The following is an 18,471-nucleotide window of genomic DNA, read 5'->3' as shown; positions in this document are numbered from 1 at the left end:
AAAGTATTGAAACGCTTAATATAATAAACCTTGCTAAACAGCCAGGCTCAAGTTGTCTAAAATAAAAAACTTATGCATGGACATACAAGACAAAAAACTGCATGCGTCTCCTGGGTAGGGTTGTGTAACTGTCAAAAGCTGATGCAAATTTTTATTTATAAAATATTGCAATGTGCAGTTTTTTAAATGTCTATGCTGAGTATATAAAAACATCTATGTGTGCAGAGGAGTACATGATTTCTGGAAAAGCCTGCTTTCCTATAAGATGTTATATTATTTTTAACACCTCACTAAATAAGTCTCGCCTATTTAAAAAAACTTGAATGTATTCAAGTATATACAGGTACTAAGCTGAAAGTATTTCCTGATACTATAATCAGTAATGGCTTGTTTTATGTCACCTACTATAGTATTTTATGAAAAGCTAACATAATTTTGATATTTCAATAATAAAAATTTTCAAAAACACACCAAAATATAAACAAAAAAGTTAAAAATCCATGTGTTCTCATAAAACATCAAAATTTAAATAATCATTTAACTTACTGAACAATCAATGGTTTATTTTCAAACTTAAATGGTTTGTCTAACATAGTAGATATTGCAGCATGTTTGGCTTCAGACTAATAAATAAAAATCACATAAGTAAAAAAATGTAAAAAACAACATACTATAAAATATAAAAATTATATATATAGGTTTCAGCAGCACAGACAACTTTAGTGTGCGTACATATATATATATATATATATATATATATATATATATATATATATATATATATATATATATATATATATATATATCAGGGGCTATTTTAAACTGTTTTCGACAGCGTTGACTGTATTTGGGCGCTGGCCAAATTAAAAATTTGGCCGGCGCCCAAATAGTCAACAGCCTATTTTAGGAAAAAAATTTGGCCAGCGCCACGTTTTTTACGCAAATAATTTCTTTGCGAAAAAACGCTGATACTCAGCAATATTTCTAAATTTCTCTGGGACAGGGATTGGGGGGTACCACTGTCCAAATTTTTTTCCTAGAATAGGCCCTGTGTGTATACACACACACACACACAGAAGGGTTGAATTAAGCAATTGTGAAATGCAAAATCTGGAAAAATATCTGGTCTTTAGAATTTTAGTTAATGCAAAACCCTTATTTTTTGTTTTCAAAGGGTTTTTTCACTTAAATTTTATTATATATTCAAATAATATTTAAAACTTATTAAAGAACTTGAACAACTTTATAAAAACGTAATGTATAAAAATGTTTAGCATTATGAAAAACGTTATTAATGTTTGAACAAAGAATGAACTTTAAAAGTTATAAGTGCTTTATAAAAGTAATAACACTATTATAGTTTTATTACTTTTATAATGCAGTTAGTGACTAGAGTGTTATTACTTTTGTAGTCATAAGTTAATAAACTTACAAAATAATAATTTTGTTTTTTATAACATTTTTACTTGGTTGGGAAGCGGAAGCGATCGCTCTTGATTACTGACCACGGAAATAATATTTAGTTGTGAAAAACTGGCCAGGTTTTGTAGTCATTTTGAGATCATTTAAGTTTATGTATGTCCGTAAAAAAAAAATTTTGTTTTACGGACATACATGGAAACATACATAAACTTGAATGTTCTCAAAACATCTTGGTGCGGAAGGATAAAAAGAATATCCGCAAACACTAAACCATTGGAAAGGGTTTTTTTTAAAAAAACTCAGATTTTAAAAGCACAAAGAGTGGACCTGTGAACAATGGGCTAAAGTTATTTGGAGCTACAAGTCTCCTTTTGTTTTGTCTTATAATAGTTGATCTCACTGTTGAAAATTGAGGAAAAGTTTAATCCCCAAACATGCAAGGTACTCTTAAATATGACAAAAAAATAAATGTTTGTTTAGTGCACACAAAGTTTGAAAACTTTAACGGGTTAAAGGCACAACTGACCAGCATTTTTATCACAAAATCTTAGTTAATCAAGCTGGACCAAGTATAGAAAAACTTTTCCCTAATTATGACTACATCTTTTAAAAAGATAACGATCCTAAATGTACAGAACAGTTGAATAAAAGATATATAGAATCTAAATTAATACCATTAATGCCTTGACCAACACAGTCTCCTAATTTAAATCCAATAGAAAAACTTTGGTCTATATTGGATAGAAAATTGCAAGATGTAGGGGTGTATTATTGTTATATTTGATAGGGTTGTATCATTATTATATTGGACGAAGGTGTATTATTATTATATTGGATAAAAATTGCAAGTGTAGGGCAAAAATAAAAGTTAACTGTTCCAAATTCTTTTTGTTGGTTAGAATGCTTTGCCAAACAGCTTATTAAAAAAACCTGTCGATAGTATGCCTTCTAGATGTGCAAAAATAATAAGAAACAAAGAATGATGAATTCCTACTATTACATGAGTTTAAGACATTTTTTGTTGGTTTTTTTTTAATCAATAAATTGAATGTAGCTTTGTTTTTGCACCTTCCCTCCAGTATGTGTGTGTGTGTGTGTGTGTGTATATATATATATATATATATATATATATATATATATATATATATATATATATATATATATATATATATATATATATATATATATATATAATAAATATATATATATATATATATATATATATATATATATACAAACATTAGAATAAGGGTCGGCATTGGGCAATGCCGACCTGAAAGTATTTGAGATCGGCAAAAAAATGCCGACCTTTGTTTCCATGTTTTATGGTTAGACCTTTGTATCAAATAATTTTTCAGCAAATAATTGCCGAACTCATTTTTCCTAATTACGAGGGTTGTATATATATATTTATATATATAAATTTATCATTTTTTAAGTTTAAAATGAACAAAAAACAGTGAAAAGAATGCTTTGAATAAATACTAGATAAAATAATTTTAAAAACCAGGCACGAACATTTAATACAAGATGAAATAAATAAAATAAAAACAATAAGAAAAACATTTAATTTAAATTCTGAATAAATGAATTAAAAAAAAAAAAAAAAAATGGCAAAATGAACATTAGGCAGGTCTGTTTTTAGGGGTTGGAAAAATTACAACTTTGCCAACTTATTTTCCCATCCTAAGTTGTCATAAAAGACTTTTCCTAAAAAAAAATTTAAAAATTTCCTGACCTCCCTAGGGGTTTGAATATTTTATATTTAGTACATTTTTAGGGAATTTTTTTTTTTTAAATTGCTCTGCTGGACCTTTGCAGAGTTATAACCACAGCGCGCAATAATAAATTTTATGAAAATGCGCTGTGTTTGTAACTTTAAATTTAAAATGGCAATATCAACACGTTCAAATACTGAAATATATTTATTAGGAAAAACCCACGAAATTGATTGCAGAACATTGCCTACAAAAGACAACGTTTTAAGATATTTTTATAACTGCTGCAGATTACTAAATTTCAAAAAAAAAAAAAAATAAAAAACACACCAAAATTATTTCCTTCCCTCTATATATAAATCACGAGCTGCTTTGTAATGATAAAAAATGTCAGCCCGAATGTGTTGTTTCTGCTCTTAGAAAACCGTGGCTTATGGGTGGTATACCACACATTAGTTGCAGAAGTAATAGGTAACTTTTGATTTAAATAATGTTCATAGTTTATTACATAACTATTGATATAAAAATTTAAGCTAAATGACAAATAAAAATTTATTAAATTATTTTAGGGAAAATGTTTCCAAATTAATATATCATCACAAGAAACTGGTATCATATCGTTCAAAAAAAATGGAAGCACAAAAGCTGTATGAAAATAATTTTTTGGCATTAGAAAAAGAATTGCTTGACATAGGGCACCTAAAACTTTATGAAATAATTGAAAAAGATAGAATTCGATCAAAAGATGCAAGAGAATGTGATATTTTATTTTATGAATACCAAAAAACTGCAAGAACAATGATAGTTGATAAAATAGACAAAAAATATAAAAAAGTTTATTCCAACAGAGAGTTTCGCAAAAGGAAAGCCAAGGAGTTTGAGCAAAAGGAGGAATCTGCCATAAAAAACTCAAAGCTAAAACAATTTTTATCAAATAGCAATTGTATTAATGGAAATCAAGAGTTATTTTTGTTAGAAAATTTTGATAATGAAGAATTTCAATATAATAACTATGATGAAATTGAAAAACAAAAAACAAAATAAAGTGACAGTAACAGTAGATATTGATGAACTTATTAAAAAAACTTCAACATTTTGTAGGAGTTTTGGAATTTCTGTTGGAGTACAGACAGGATTATTAGCATTATTTTTAAGATGTGGAAATATCAATCTTAATGAAGTAAAACTTTCAAAGACAAAAGTAGAAAAAATAAGAAAAGACTTATATTTAAGTGAATCAGAATTAATTAAGGAAAAAATAAAAGAAAAATGTAAAAATAGTAATTTAATTTTGCACATTGATACAAAAAAAGTTACGGCTTTAAATGAAGACTATATTTCTGAAGTAAACGAACGCCTAGCTATTGTTGTTACACGTCCAGACTGGGATTTAACTACAAATGGAAAACAACAGGATGAGCTGCTAGGCATAGTTGAATGTCAATCGGGAAAAGTTTGGAATTGAAAGTTTATAATTGGAATTTGTGCTGATACAACAGCATGTAACACTGGTTGTAATAATGGTTGTATAAGTATTTTAGAAGAACTTTTAAATCGACCTCTGTTAAGGCTTCTTTGTAGAAAACATTCTCAAGAACAACATATTTTACACGCAATAAATGCAATCACTAAAATAGAAAGCAAAGGTCCATCAAAATCTATATATACGAGATTCAAAACTGCTTGGCCAATGCATTATGAAAATGTTCAAAAAAATATGGATCAGTTATCAAAGTTTCCATGGTGCAAAGTTAGTGGAACTCCATTAGAAGATGTGGCTAAAAAAAGTTTATCTTTTTGCAAAAAAGCTTTGGAACTTCATACTTTCCCCAGAAATGATTATAAACATCTGTGTCAATATGTCATTGTTTTTCTGGAAGGAAGGGAGGCAGTTCCTGGTTTTATTATACACAAACCAGCTGCTGAACATGAAGCTAGATTTATGGCAGACGCTTTATACATTTTGGCAATGAAACTTACTCAACCAATCATAAAGTTTTTAACCCTAGAGGAAGAAACAGTATTTTCAAAGGCTGTGATATATGTAGCTTCAGTTCATGCGAAAAACTTTCTTCAACCAAGTCAAATTGTTTCTGCTGCTCATAATAATTTGTGTATGGTTAAAGAGATGATAAAAATGAAAGATTTTGATGCTGATGTTCCTCAAGCTTTTATTTCAAGCTATCTTAGACACAGTTATTATCTTTCTGAAGAAACAGTTGTCTTTTTTTTATTTGATAAAAGTCTTGACAATAAAGATAAAGAAAAAGTTGCTCAGCAGTTGTTAAAATCAAATAAACCCGAAATCTTTAAACTCAAAAAGTTTAAGCCTGTAGAAATAAATGAAAATTCAGAACTTAATGATTACGTCAAAATTCATGGCTGTAATTTAAAATAGTTCCTTATTTATCAAAGTGGTTAGAAAGTCCACCTGATTTGTGGACTGATGATTTCTGATTATAAAAAAATGCAAAGGTTTATAAAGAGATTAGTCTGTGTCAATGACTGTGGTGAAAGAGCTATTAAATTGGTAAAAGACTTTATTGATTCAACAATTAAAGAGGAAAAGTTACAAGATATTTACTGGCTTTGAAGGAACACAGTTAATTTTCCATTTTATAAGTGTAACTGGTCCAAAGAAATTCTTAATAATATGTAAGAAAAGTTTAACTTTTTATAAGAAAAATTTTTAATGTATGTTATTTACAAAACATGTTTGTAAAACCTTTAGTCAAAGTCTTTTACATTTTTAACAGTTTACTTTTTTTTTTTATCTTTATTAAGTACAATATTTGGATTCCTTATTTAACAAACTTCTTAAATGCAAATTTTATTAAGTTTTTTAATGAACATTTAAGAGTATTTATATAAATATACAATTGAAAACATAGTAAAAACCAGGTCTTTAAAAGAAACCAGGTCATATTTCAAAATGTGTTATCTCGAGAAATTTTAAATATTTTGAGCTCAAATTTTATACGAACCTACCTAATAGTAGTCAGCTTACACAAAAAAAATTTATTAGTTTTGTTGGTCCTTGATCCAATTAATTTAACGAATAATTGGTCAAAAATGACTTTTTTAAAAATATTCAAATCCTCAGGGAGGTCAGGAAAATTAAAATATTTTTATAACTTTTTTTGGAATTGTCTTGTATATCAACATAGAATGGGAAAATAAAGTGGCAAAGTTACAGTCTTTTCGACCCCTAAAAACAGACCTGCCTAATGAACATTTTATTTAAATTCTAGATCAAATAATTAAAATAAAAACATCAAAAAGTATATATATATTTAAAATTTAAATAAAATAATTATATTGAGAACAGTCAATAATTAAAAATAATTAAAATAAAAATGACAAAATAAATGTTATATTTCAATTATAAATAAAATAACTTATAGATAAAAGCGTTTTCAAGATTTTTCATTGAACTATTTGATGGGTTTTTTTTGGCAAGCAGTTTTTTGAGCTTTCACTAAGGTTTTTGTGGGCGTGCGCAAAAAGGCTTGAGATTTTTTTACTACTACCACCCAGACAAACTGGAGGTCTGAAAACTTCAGCATTTGTGTAGTCTTGATGAATGTGTGTTAAAATTGCTTCAAGGGCAAACAACCAGAGGGTCTATGGGGCCAGGGCACCAGGGTCAATTGTCCCACTTATTTTCTAAAAAAAAAAATTATTTTTTTTACAATTTTAACAAAGATAACATTGAAAATATTTTCTTCAGAAATGTTTTTGGCTTATACTTGTTCCATTTTATTTAATTATTTACAAAATACAAAAAAAGTCAAAGTATACATAAGTCTAGTTGTTGTTACAGGTGCATCAATGATATAAATTGTGTTGGTAATTAAAACCTAACATTTATCTGCTCTAGACAACAAGAAAAGGAGAACTATAAATACCATAAAAAGAAAAAAATGCCTGCTATATTAACATCTTTACTTGTTCCTTTAAAGCTAATAGTATCTATAGATTCTGGGTTAAATTGATGATAGATACTAGTTCCAGGAATCATTCTACTTTTTAAATCTTTTCATGGTGATGGCAGATGACAAAATTTGATATTTTATCTCCAAATTATATATTCTCTGGGATCTTTATAACAATCAAATCTCTTTAAAGTGAAAATTTATTTTTTATTGATATTATGTTATGGCAGGATGTTTTTTTAAATTTTAGCATTAAAATATATCAACTTTTTGGTAAAAGATTATTACTGCATCTGTACAACAACATCTGTAAAGTCCAAGATCATCTGGAAATTCAATGAACCCTAACAATATCTTTAGGAAGATGCAACTACATCTGGTAATTTTTCTCCAATAACATCTGGAAGAATTTCCTCTAGATTTAATATTTTTTCTAGATGTAACTTCATCTGAAAAACCATATATGAAACTACATCTGGTTAAAATAATATAATATTATTCAATAATTTTTTCCGGATGCAACTACATCTGAAAAAAACCCTATATGTACCTACATCTGGGTAAAATAATGCATTATAATTTAATAATTCATTAAATCCTATAGTTATTCTTAATATAATTGAAAACATGTAATTACATCTGTAAAATTTCCAGATATAGTTGCACAGATGTTGTTATACTTAAATAATTAAAAAGATGTAACTACATCTGTAGTAATGATATACTTTTTACACAGATAATATTAGACATCAATGAAATTACAGATATTGTTAGACAGATGTTATTATACTTCAGTGTTTTACAGATGTTGTTGGACAGATGTAGATAAACATTACTATATTTACAAATGTTGTTGGACAAATGTTATTAGACATAGCAAAAACTAATGCTGTTAACCTGACCCAACTTTTTTTGATTCAAAAGATTTAAAATCATAGAATGCAAGTTTCTGTTAAAATCATTATTTTAGTTTAGCTGTTTTTATCTGTATACTTGCAAATTAAAATTCTTATAAAAATGAACTTTCTTAAAATATTGTTAAAAAGATAATTGAATAAAGAAAGATAAAAAATTGAACGGAACAAGTACAAACCAAAAAAAAAGTTAAAGAAAATATTTTTAAAGTTGTCTTTACTTTGTTAAAATCTAAACAAAATTTTTTTCAGAAAAAATAAATGGGTCACAGTGCCCAGGCCCCATAGATCCTCTGGTCAAACAATTTTAACACATGTTCATCAGGACTACACAAATGCTGAAGTTTTCGGAGCTCCAGTTTGTCGGGAAGGTAGTGAAAACTCACTCATTACGAATTAAAAACATTTACCAGGGGTAAAAAAATATATAAAAGTCTAAAACAATGGCAAACCGTTATTCATATACAGTGCCTTTTGTAAGCCCGATGAGCTAGTGCACCTTTTGTGGTTAGTGAGTATAAACATACTTTAACTAACAAATTAATTTCTATATAAGTTATTTTATATAGAATAAATGATTATATAAGGCATACACCTTAAAAAGATTATAATGATACAAACCATCAGATATTTAAAAAATATTTTAGCTAATTAAAACTAAATGCTTATGGACAAATAAAGGCATGTAAATTAAACATACACATATCATTAAAAAAAAAACTTACAACTAAAACAAGACTATTATCACCAAGCATAGGATTTTCCTTTGGCTCTTTAATGGCCCATATACCTTTTAACAAAATATATATTAAAATAAAAACATCTCATTTTGAAAAGCACTTCGTATGAAAAAAGCATTTTTTTAAATTTAAAAAAGACAAAGAATTCATATATCATCCAGGTCATATTTTAAAAATCTGGAAAATTGTTCGGGTTAAATATCCGAAAAAAATCTGGAATATAGTTTCCTTTATTATCCATTTAGCTAAGATGTTTTAATTTTTTTTTCCAACTTTTTTTTAATTTTTGTTTGAGTGATGAGTGAAAAAGCTTAAAAAATAAATATATATTACAAAAATATATACCTAAACTTGTATGTATGAAAAAACGCTTTGGATATCTGGAAAAACTAAAAATTGAGAAAAATATCCGGAATTCCAGAAATATCTGGAAAAAGATAACCCCCGAGAAAAACACTTGTGATATATTTTTTAATTTTCCTAAAATTTATTTCCTTTTAAGACAAGTACAAAATCTTCCTCATAACAAAACTCTTTGGTTGATTTAGGTAAAAATTATTAGCAAACCTCAATAAAATTTTATAAGGAAGCAGAACTTTAATTAAAGTAAGAGCTATCTAGAAAAGATTTATTAGAAAAAAATACATTTTATAAATATCTTTTTTATTTTGTTAGTTTTCTAATACAAATCATTTTCGAATAAAATTTTCAGGGCTTATTTATCTGTGTATATGTTAGTTTATCGAACTAGAATCTAAACCTAATGTTGTACAGACATTATATCAAAATTATTTAATAAAATGACGACAGGCAACTAAAAATTTTGGCAGGCGACCAACACTAACTAAATTACTACTTTTAGTCGCCCTTCTTGCCAACCAACCAATAAAAGGTCTGTACACCATTAAACTTTTTAAGAATTTAAAAGAATTAGGGGATGGTCTTCTTTGAAATTAATTTCTTTTTAGTACCTACACACATACAATCTGAGTACTTGTCATAATGGATAAAAAAAAAAAAAAAAATTAAAGTTTTTCACATACTATTTTTATATATCCTGCATACATACTAAAGTTCATGAAAAACTTCAACTCTTTGGTTTACTAAAATGTTTAAAGCACATTTTTGCTGATTCAGAAAAAAATGTTTTTTTCTTTCTTTCCAATATAAAAATCTGTCGAAAACAAAAGTAAGTTTGACAACAAATAGCTTTTTTTTTCTTACTCTAAAACTAAAAAAATAAAGTTTTCCTCAAACAAAGGAAGCTTAACCTAACAGTGTATTAAAAGCAAATATAATCATCCAAGTCTTTTATTCAGGTTATAACTTTTTTTTTTTCCTTACCATCATACTTGCTTATTGCTTCATCAACTCCATCTTTCTTTGCCTCAGATTTTTTCCATCTGTATAAAAAATTGCAAAATTAACCAAAATACATTTTAGATCAACTTAAAATTAAAAAAACTCAAATACCTTGAACTAAACTCAGACTCATCATGAAATGGTTCTGAAAAATGGGCAGCACCATCAACACTTGGCTTCACATAATGCAACACCTATAAATAATATTTAAAAATTATGTGAGAAATAATGAATTCCTTTTAAAAAATCAGCCAAATTTTAATCAAAAATTTTAAAAAACTTTAATTTATTGTTTGTTTAAACACCATTTAAGTATTATAATTAAAAATTTTTTTTAAATAATTATGATACCCCAAATTTTAATTGAAATAGAAATGAACTTAATGAAAATTCTGTTACTAAAATTTTTAAGAACATTTACAAACATGTAGTATAAAAACAGGCATTTCTTAAAATATTACTTAAGTTCAGAAAAATGTGTGGGACTTTCACTGTTTTAAATAGAAATCAGAAAGAAGATTTAATAACTGAACATAAGAACTAAACCTTAATTAGCAAACTTTAACTGTTAATCCTTTTGTTAGGAGGAAACTTTAAAAAATTATTTGTTTAAATATAAATAAAATTGTTCTGAATTTGACTGCTAGCAAGAGAAAAGGCTTCATAACTAGTGGTAGTATAACAATAAAATACTGTTGAAATTAGGGATGTACTGGAATTTGCAACTTTTAGATCACTCCAGTTCTGGCTGGAATTACAATATTTCATGCCGAAATTTTTTTTATACCTTTTTTTAAAGACATGTGACAAAGACTGAAAATTAAATCAAAAAATTATTATCCTACAGGGCAATGAAGAACTATAGGTAAACCTAAGTAAAAAATATAAATTTCTAAACAAACAAAATGTTATTTCATTTGCAGTAATCAATTATGTAAGGATTTCTAGAAGTTTATGAATATTGTGGTGCAAAAGAGTTTGTGTCCAGTTTTGGGCAACAAACTAGCTTTTCATCAAAAATGTTATCTGACTCAAAAAATAGTCTTATTTTAAATGTTACTTAAATTTTAAATAGTTAAAAAATGTAGGATGCCTAATACAGTAAATATTTCAATTTTAACCTAAATGGAAAAATAGAAAACAAAGAAATAATTTTAAATATAAATATTATGCAGGTTAAAACTTTCGATAAATAAAACTATAAGAAACAAATACAAACAACATATTAAATTTAAATGAAACAAGAATCAAATTAATGAAATAAGTTGTGTGTGTGTATATATATTATAGGTTATAAATATATATTATATAGCGATGATGCAGGCTTTCACTTTTAAAAATTACATAAATATAATACTTGTTCCGGCCAGAATTTTATTAACAATTCCGCTTAATCCGGCTCCGGACGGAATTTAAAATTTCCATTCAGGTACACCCCTAGTTGAAATATGTTAACACCGGGAAGCGGTTGCTTCAGCTCTTCTATAATATCATACTTAAATAAGAAAACAACATTATGGAAAAGGAAAACACAAAGTATATTTAAATAAGAAAAAAACATTACAGAAAACTAAAACAAATCTCTTAAAATTTTTAAGCCTGGTTTAGCTAAAAGTGATCAATCACAACAATTAAATAAATTATATGATAACTGTGGAGAAGTTTTATTTATATCAAAAAAGCTTAGTTAGCCATTCCACAGTATATTTATTTTTTATAGATTAAAATATAATTTATGGTAAAGAGCCTCAAAAGAAGAAAAAAAAAAGGGTTCACTTAGTTTCAGAAGCTTTTTTTTTAAGCAAGGGGACTAAGGCTATTTAAAAACTAATTCACGTCAAATTTAAGTTTATTTCTAGAACTAATTATGAAATACTTATACATACATACACACACACACACACACACACACAGAAACACAAACACACATATACAAACAAACACACACCTATATATAGACACAGATATATATATATATATATATATATATATATATATATATATATATATATATATATATATATATATATATATATATATATATATATATATATATATATATATATACACACACACACACACACATATGTCTATATGTGTGTGTGTGTATATATAGGCTTGATCGGGAAGCGGGAGTGATCGCTCTCAATTACTGACCACAGAAATAGTATTTAGTTGCAAAAAACTGGCCAGATTTTTCAGTCGTTTTGAGAACATTTTAAAAAACAAACAAAAAAACGCAAAAAAGATTAATTGAACCGATGAGGGACAATTACATTATGTGGAACAATAATGCATACAATTATGCGGTAGTGATGTAGTGGTAGAGCGCTCGCTTCATAAGTGAGAGGTTCCGAGTTTAATTCCCACCACGCCCCTGGTAGTACCGCGCGCAACTTGTTTCTCCGATTCTAATAAAACTAAAGCTAGTTTTAGTTTTATTTAAGCTAAATTATTTTATAAATAAAAAAAGTTAATTTTTTTAATCACTATTTTATGCTTCGCATAGCTTGAAAAGTTTAACATATTTGAAAAAATTCTTCTTTGTAAGAGGAACAAATGAAATAATTAAATCATTGAGTTACTGTAGAAATCAAATTAACTAGATAAAAATCAACTAAAAAGTTAAAAAATACTTTATGAAGAGGAAGCGGAACTGCTTCACAGTACCACTGATGATGTTTAGTGAGTGGGCTTTTTGATTTTAATTAGTATTTAAAACAGAAAAAAATATAAAAGTATATAAGTAGATCTGATTATACACTGAAAGTTTCAATATTTATTAGTTACTAGTATGCTTTTTAATTCTTAAGGTCGATTTTCACTTAAATTTTTTTATAGTTTATAATATATTTATAGGAATAATTTTTTTGTTGATAACAAGTAAAAATTAATAAATGGGAGGGAAGGGAGGGGAGCTTAATGAGCTTAGGATGGCTGGGAAAATTTTCTAAAATTTAATTAATAAACATCCGCCCCACCCACTTCTATTAAGTACTCGAGATATATATATATTTGTGTTCTGTCATGACCTCAGGCACAGTGCTTGAACTTCTTGTATGTTTATTTCATAAATAGTTTTAACTTTGATGATTATTAATAATTTCATTGACAATGCAATTATTGTTAAAAGTTTTTTTGTTTACAAAATATATCGTATAATTGCTTTAAAAGATTACATTAGAATAAAAAACAGATACGCAAAATTACATTTACATAAAAATACATACTTTTTAAATAAAAAAAAGAATATACTAATAAAATCTATAATGTATAATAAACTTTCAAAATTTTGACTATTTAAAAATATATATATTTAAAAGATTTATTTTTGTAAATAAATAATAATAGTTTGAAAGATTTACGGCTTTGCAGATGTGGCTCCGAGAATAAGCCACATCTGCAAAGCCGTAAACCATAGTATTAAAGTAATAGTTTGTTTGATAATATATTTATAAAACAATTCATGCTAGAAATCTCAAAACTCAAAAACAAATCTTGAATAATACAATTTTTAAAACATTTGAACAGAATACTCAAGAACTTTATTTTGCTTAGCCAACGTATTTTTGAACCAATAGTTCGCAATATTTTTTTTATATTTTCATTGTGTTCGCAAATATTTTTTTAATTCTTCCACACCAAGATGTTTTGAGAACATTCAAGTTTATGTATGTTCCCACGTATTCAGAAGATTATGTATGTTTCCATGTGTTCAGAAGTTTTGAGAACATTCAAGTTTATGTATGTTTCAATGTATGTCCGTGAAACAAATTTCTTGTTTTACGGACATACATAAACTTAAATGTTCTGAAAACAACTGAAAAATCTGGCCAGTTTTTCACAACTAAATATTATTTCCGTGGTCAGTAATCGAGCCTATGTGTGTGTATATATGTATGTATGTATGTATAAATGTGTGTGTATATATAAATGTGTGTGTATATATATATATATATATATATATATATATATATATATATATATATATATATATATATATATATATATATATATATATATATATATATATATATATATATATACACACACACACACACATTTTTTATTACAATATATACTTTTTTGCAAATTTGAATAATTTAGGAAACCTACCAGATATAGAATTTTAAAAAACATCTTTTACTTCCTAAAATTGTTAATTTTGTATATTTATCCAAAATATTACCAAACAGGTAATATTTTGGATACCCATTAAGGGTGAAATGTGACATTAAAAAATTTAATGTCAACATTTTACTATAGTAGGTCTAGAGTTATATATAATGTAATAAGAAAAAAATTAGGTTTACTGAAATTTTTTTTTTTTAAATCTAGAGCTTTAAGTAAGAACAAAACAGCGGTTTTTACCAGTGTGGGTAATACCAATTTCCAATGTTAATAATCCAATAGCTGTTTTTATCATTTTTACTTTATTCCTCTTTAATTTTGTTGATATTTTGTTGATATTTGAAGTTATTAATTTAAGTTATTATCTTAATCCTTAATGTACAAGATTTAAATCAGAAAAACAATTCAATTTTACAAAAGACTTCTATACATGGTACATATGTTTATTTATTGTGTTTTCATATCCAAAAACCTAAAAGGCTATATTATTTTTTTAGATAACAATAAACTTCCCAAAAGACTACCGCCATACTACAGAAGAAACTGACTTCACATTCTTTTTCATTCATGTGAAATCTTAATTCACCATTACATTCTGAGGACTTTCTTGCATTCTGGTGAATTTTTATGTGGATGCCTAAGAAATAGTTCGTTCCAAGACTTCACATCGCTGAGAAGATTTTATACATTATTGGAAATTAAATAGTTTTGAATGTTTTATATAGTATATTATATTTTCACATTTTTACATTCATTTTCAGGTATATGTGAACTGTGCACAATGTGTATAATGGAAAAATTATTGACTGGTCCTTGATGACCAATTTCTATGTTACACAAAGTCAAGGACTTGACTACTTGTCTGACATCCAGATGCTCACAACATTCTTCTTGAGAGCAGCAAGAATGCTCTTACCTTATTTAATCGAACAGACTTTTTTGGTAGTAATTTCAATGATCCAGTATTTGATTCTATTGTTTACTTTTGCTTAAGGACTAATAAAATAAGAGAAACAGTCTGCTGCGTAAATGCTGTTATAAACCTTGGTGATCTGCAACACCAAGCGGGTGTTCCTTTTGAACTTAACTTATTAACTTAAAGTGAAGATATTAGCAGCACAACTTCACAATTAGGGCTTCCATGTTCGAACATGTTCCATAATAGTTGGAACATGTTTGAACTATTACAGAAAAAATGTTTGAACTGTTTTGAACTTTATTTTAGTTTTGTTAAAACACACAAAAGTAATACAAAGTATGTGTAAAAGTATTTATTTGTTTATCATCATTAATTAGAACAAAAGTAAATAATATCAATGCATACTTTCATAGTTTACTTTAAAAAATTTAGTGCATCTAAAGTTTGATCAATTAAAGAACTTCTTATTTTAGTAGCAAAAAGTCTAAGACTAGAAAAAGCTCTCTCAGCTTCTACGAATGTAGGAGGGATTGTTTAAAGAGCTTTGAAAAGTAAATCTAAATATTTGGGCTTAGATTTGCTAGCTTTAAAAACAGCCATTCCTTTTGAATTCAATTTATTTTTAATAAATTTTACGTTATCAGTTATACTATCAGTATTTACTTCCTTGTCATTATCAGAACTATTGTCAGATGACTGAAATAATTGCTGAATGAGATTAGTAGCAAAGATTAATAACCGTCCTTTTTTTAATCTGTTGTCAAAGTGGTCATCTTTATTTAAAACATTCGGATTAGACAAGTACTTCATAAGATGAACTAAATGAATGTTTCTTCTTACAATTATTCTATATTCAAATATCTGTTTGATAAGTTTACTTATTGGTGTATTAGCTTCGTGAAGTTTTTTTCTTGTAATTTTATTCACAATTTCAGAATACAAAAGATCATCTTTTGAAAGAGTATTAATGGCTGATTTTAGAGGTTCTAAACACAAAGTTGAATTATCTTTTTTCATTCAAAGTTTGCTCATTTTTAGTTAAAGGAAAATCAATATTCATACTAATCAGAGCTACTTTTATTTCTGTTTGCACCTCCAAAAACGTTCAAGCAAATCAATAGTACTGCTCCATCTTGTCCTTCACAAATCAAAGCCTTTTATTTTTATAACTTCTTAATTATATTTAATTGAAGTTAATCTTTGCTCACAGGCGATCTACAAAATATTTTAACCAATTTTCTTATTTTTGCCACAGAGTTTCTTGATATTCAAGTTTCAATAAATGGAATAGAATCTTCACTAACTACATGATCAGTTTGAATATTATCACCAACTTCAGTCCCATCTTCATCATCACTGTAACCTTGATCTTAATCTACAACTTTTATATCACCATCAACAGGGTTATTATCAGAACCATGTGCATCAAGTTTTTTGTTAAAAGCACATCAATCACACATAGATGAATAGTGTGGTTGTAAAACATTTGATGTTCAGGTTTAGAGTCATGACAAATTTTTTTCATTAAACTAGCTCCTTTTATTTAGTGTAGGTGAAAATCGCGTTTTACGGAACTGAATTTTGTGCTAAAATTCTGTGCCATGTTTTTTAAAAACTTTTGAACTTTTTTTTTTAGGTAGCATTTGATAAACATTTTTTAAAGGTGTTTCCTTATAGAAACATATATAAAGTTAGATTATTTTTGAAAAAAAGAAGTTAAGCTTCAATTTTATATAAAACTTATGTGTGGTTGGTAAATTTTGTATTGAGTTTATTGATATTGAAAATTAGGTTGTTGTTCCCACAGCGAATTATCGTTGAAGATATGCTCAGATAGTTCGCAAAACTATCCAGCTAGTTTTTTCTATGTACATACCAAATTTCATTTTTAAAAAAATGTAGCAAATACCATAAAAAGAATAGCACTTTTAGTACCTAATTTTTTTTTTCAGAATTCATTAACAGTGGTTGTGGGGTGGATTTCTACAAACTTATTTTTATAATACAATATATATATATATATATATATATATATATATATATATATATATATATATATATATATATATATATATATATATATTTATATACAGCGGTGGCCAAAAATTAAAGACCACTCATTTTTTAGTTGGTTTCTTAATCTTTAAATTAAAATTAAGAAGATTCTAATTGACATATTAAATTTTTTTTGTTAATTAAAACATACGGATTAAAGTGGTATAATTTTTTTAATCTAATTCTAATTAAATAGCGTTTAACTTATTAAAAAACTGATGAGTACTTATAAATCTTCTTTAAATGAATTGGACAAAATTTAACGACCACTTTCAAATCTTTAATTTGCACTTATTAAAAATAATAATCCATTATTTTTTTTAACTGTCTTAATTGCTTATTATGTTGGCTATAAAATAAAATGTCGAAACTCGAGTTTCGATATCAAATAAACATTAATTTTTGAATTGCAATAAGGATATAAAAATACTGCGAAAATCGAAGTGCAAAGATCGCGTGCAAAGATCGCGTGCAAAGATCGAAGAAAAAGACAGATACGCGGTTCTTGTATTAAAAGAAGAAGACTATAGCATCAGACAAATAGCAGAAAAACTCGGAAGGTCTCACTCTTGCATTAATAACATAATTCAACGATACAAAGAGACCCAGTCAATTAATGATCGTCATAGGACTGGACGCAATAAAATTTCAAATGACAGTGATGTTCGCTCGTTAGTGAGATTAATGAAAGAAAACAGACAAGCATCATCTACAGACTTGTCTACAAAATGGACACTGTCAAATGGTCTGAAAGCAAGCCCTAGAGCTGTGCGAAGGGTCCTCCACAATTTAAATTATTTATGGCATGCTGCTGTAAAAAAACCACGTTTAAATAAAAAACAAAAATTTTTCAGGAAAGAGTGGTGCAAACTACATAAAAATTGGTCAACAGATCAGTGGAGCCGTGTGGTCTTTAGTGATGAAATGAACGTTGAGGTAAACAACAGAAAAGGTCGCGTAATGTTGCGTAGACTTCCAAGCGAACGGTTCGATGAATCATGCATTTTGAAACGAACAAAACAAGACAGTGGTTCAATAGGCATTTGGGCCTGTATGAGTGCCTGTGGAGTTGGCGTTTTTCATTTATTTGATAATAGACTCAACATAGAAAGGTACATCGAAATTTTGGAAAACTCGCTTATTCCTAGCATTGATTTATGGCAGTTGCAAGATGGATTTATTTTCCAGCAAGATAATGCGCCGTGTCATAAAGCGCATGTTGTTAGCGATTGATTCAATTCTAATAAAATTCAAGTACTTCCATGGCCTGCCAAT

The 18,471-nt window shown here is 27.1% G+C and overlaps 1 protein-coding gene across 1 annotated transcript in view; it reads right to left on the bottom strand.

Moving 5' to 3' along the window:
• LOC100210123 (calnexin) overlaps positions 1-18,471 on the bottom strand; it is a 36,335-nt gene that overhangs the window by 15,599 nt on the left and 2,265 nt on the right. The window contains exons 2-5 of the mRNA XM_065812755.1: positions 10,203-10,285; positions 10,074-10,132; positions 8,715-8,779; positions 547-623 (exon numbers count right to left, since the gene is read on the bottom strand). Coding sequence (XP_065668827.1) covers positions 547-623; positions 8,715-8,779; positions 10,074-10,132; positions 10,203-10,285 — 284 coding nt within the window. The remainder of the gene's footprint in view (positions 1-546; positions 624-8,714; positions 8,780-10,073; positions 10,133-10,202; positions 10,286-18,471) is intronic.

The sequence above is a fragment of the Hydra vulgaris genome, chromosome 12 (genome assembly GCF_038396675.1).
Source record: "Hydra vulgaris chromosome 12, alternate assembly HydraT2T_AEP".
Lineage (NCBI taxonomy): Eukaryota > Metazoa > Cnidaria > Hydrozoa > Anthoathecata > Hydridae > Hydra > Hydra vulgaris.
The sequence above is the reverse complement of the archived record's forward strand: the minus strand, read 5'-3'. Positions and strand labels throughout refer to the sequence as shown.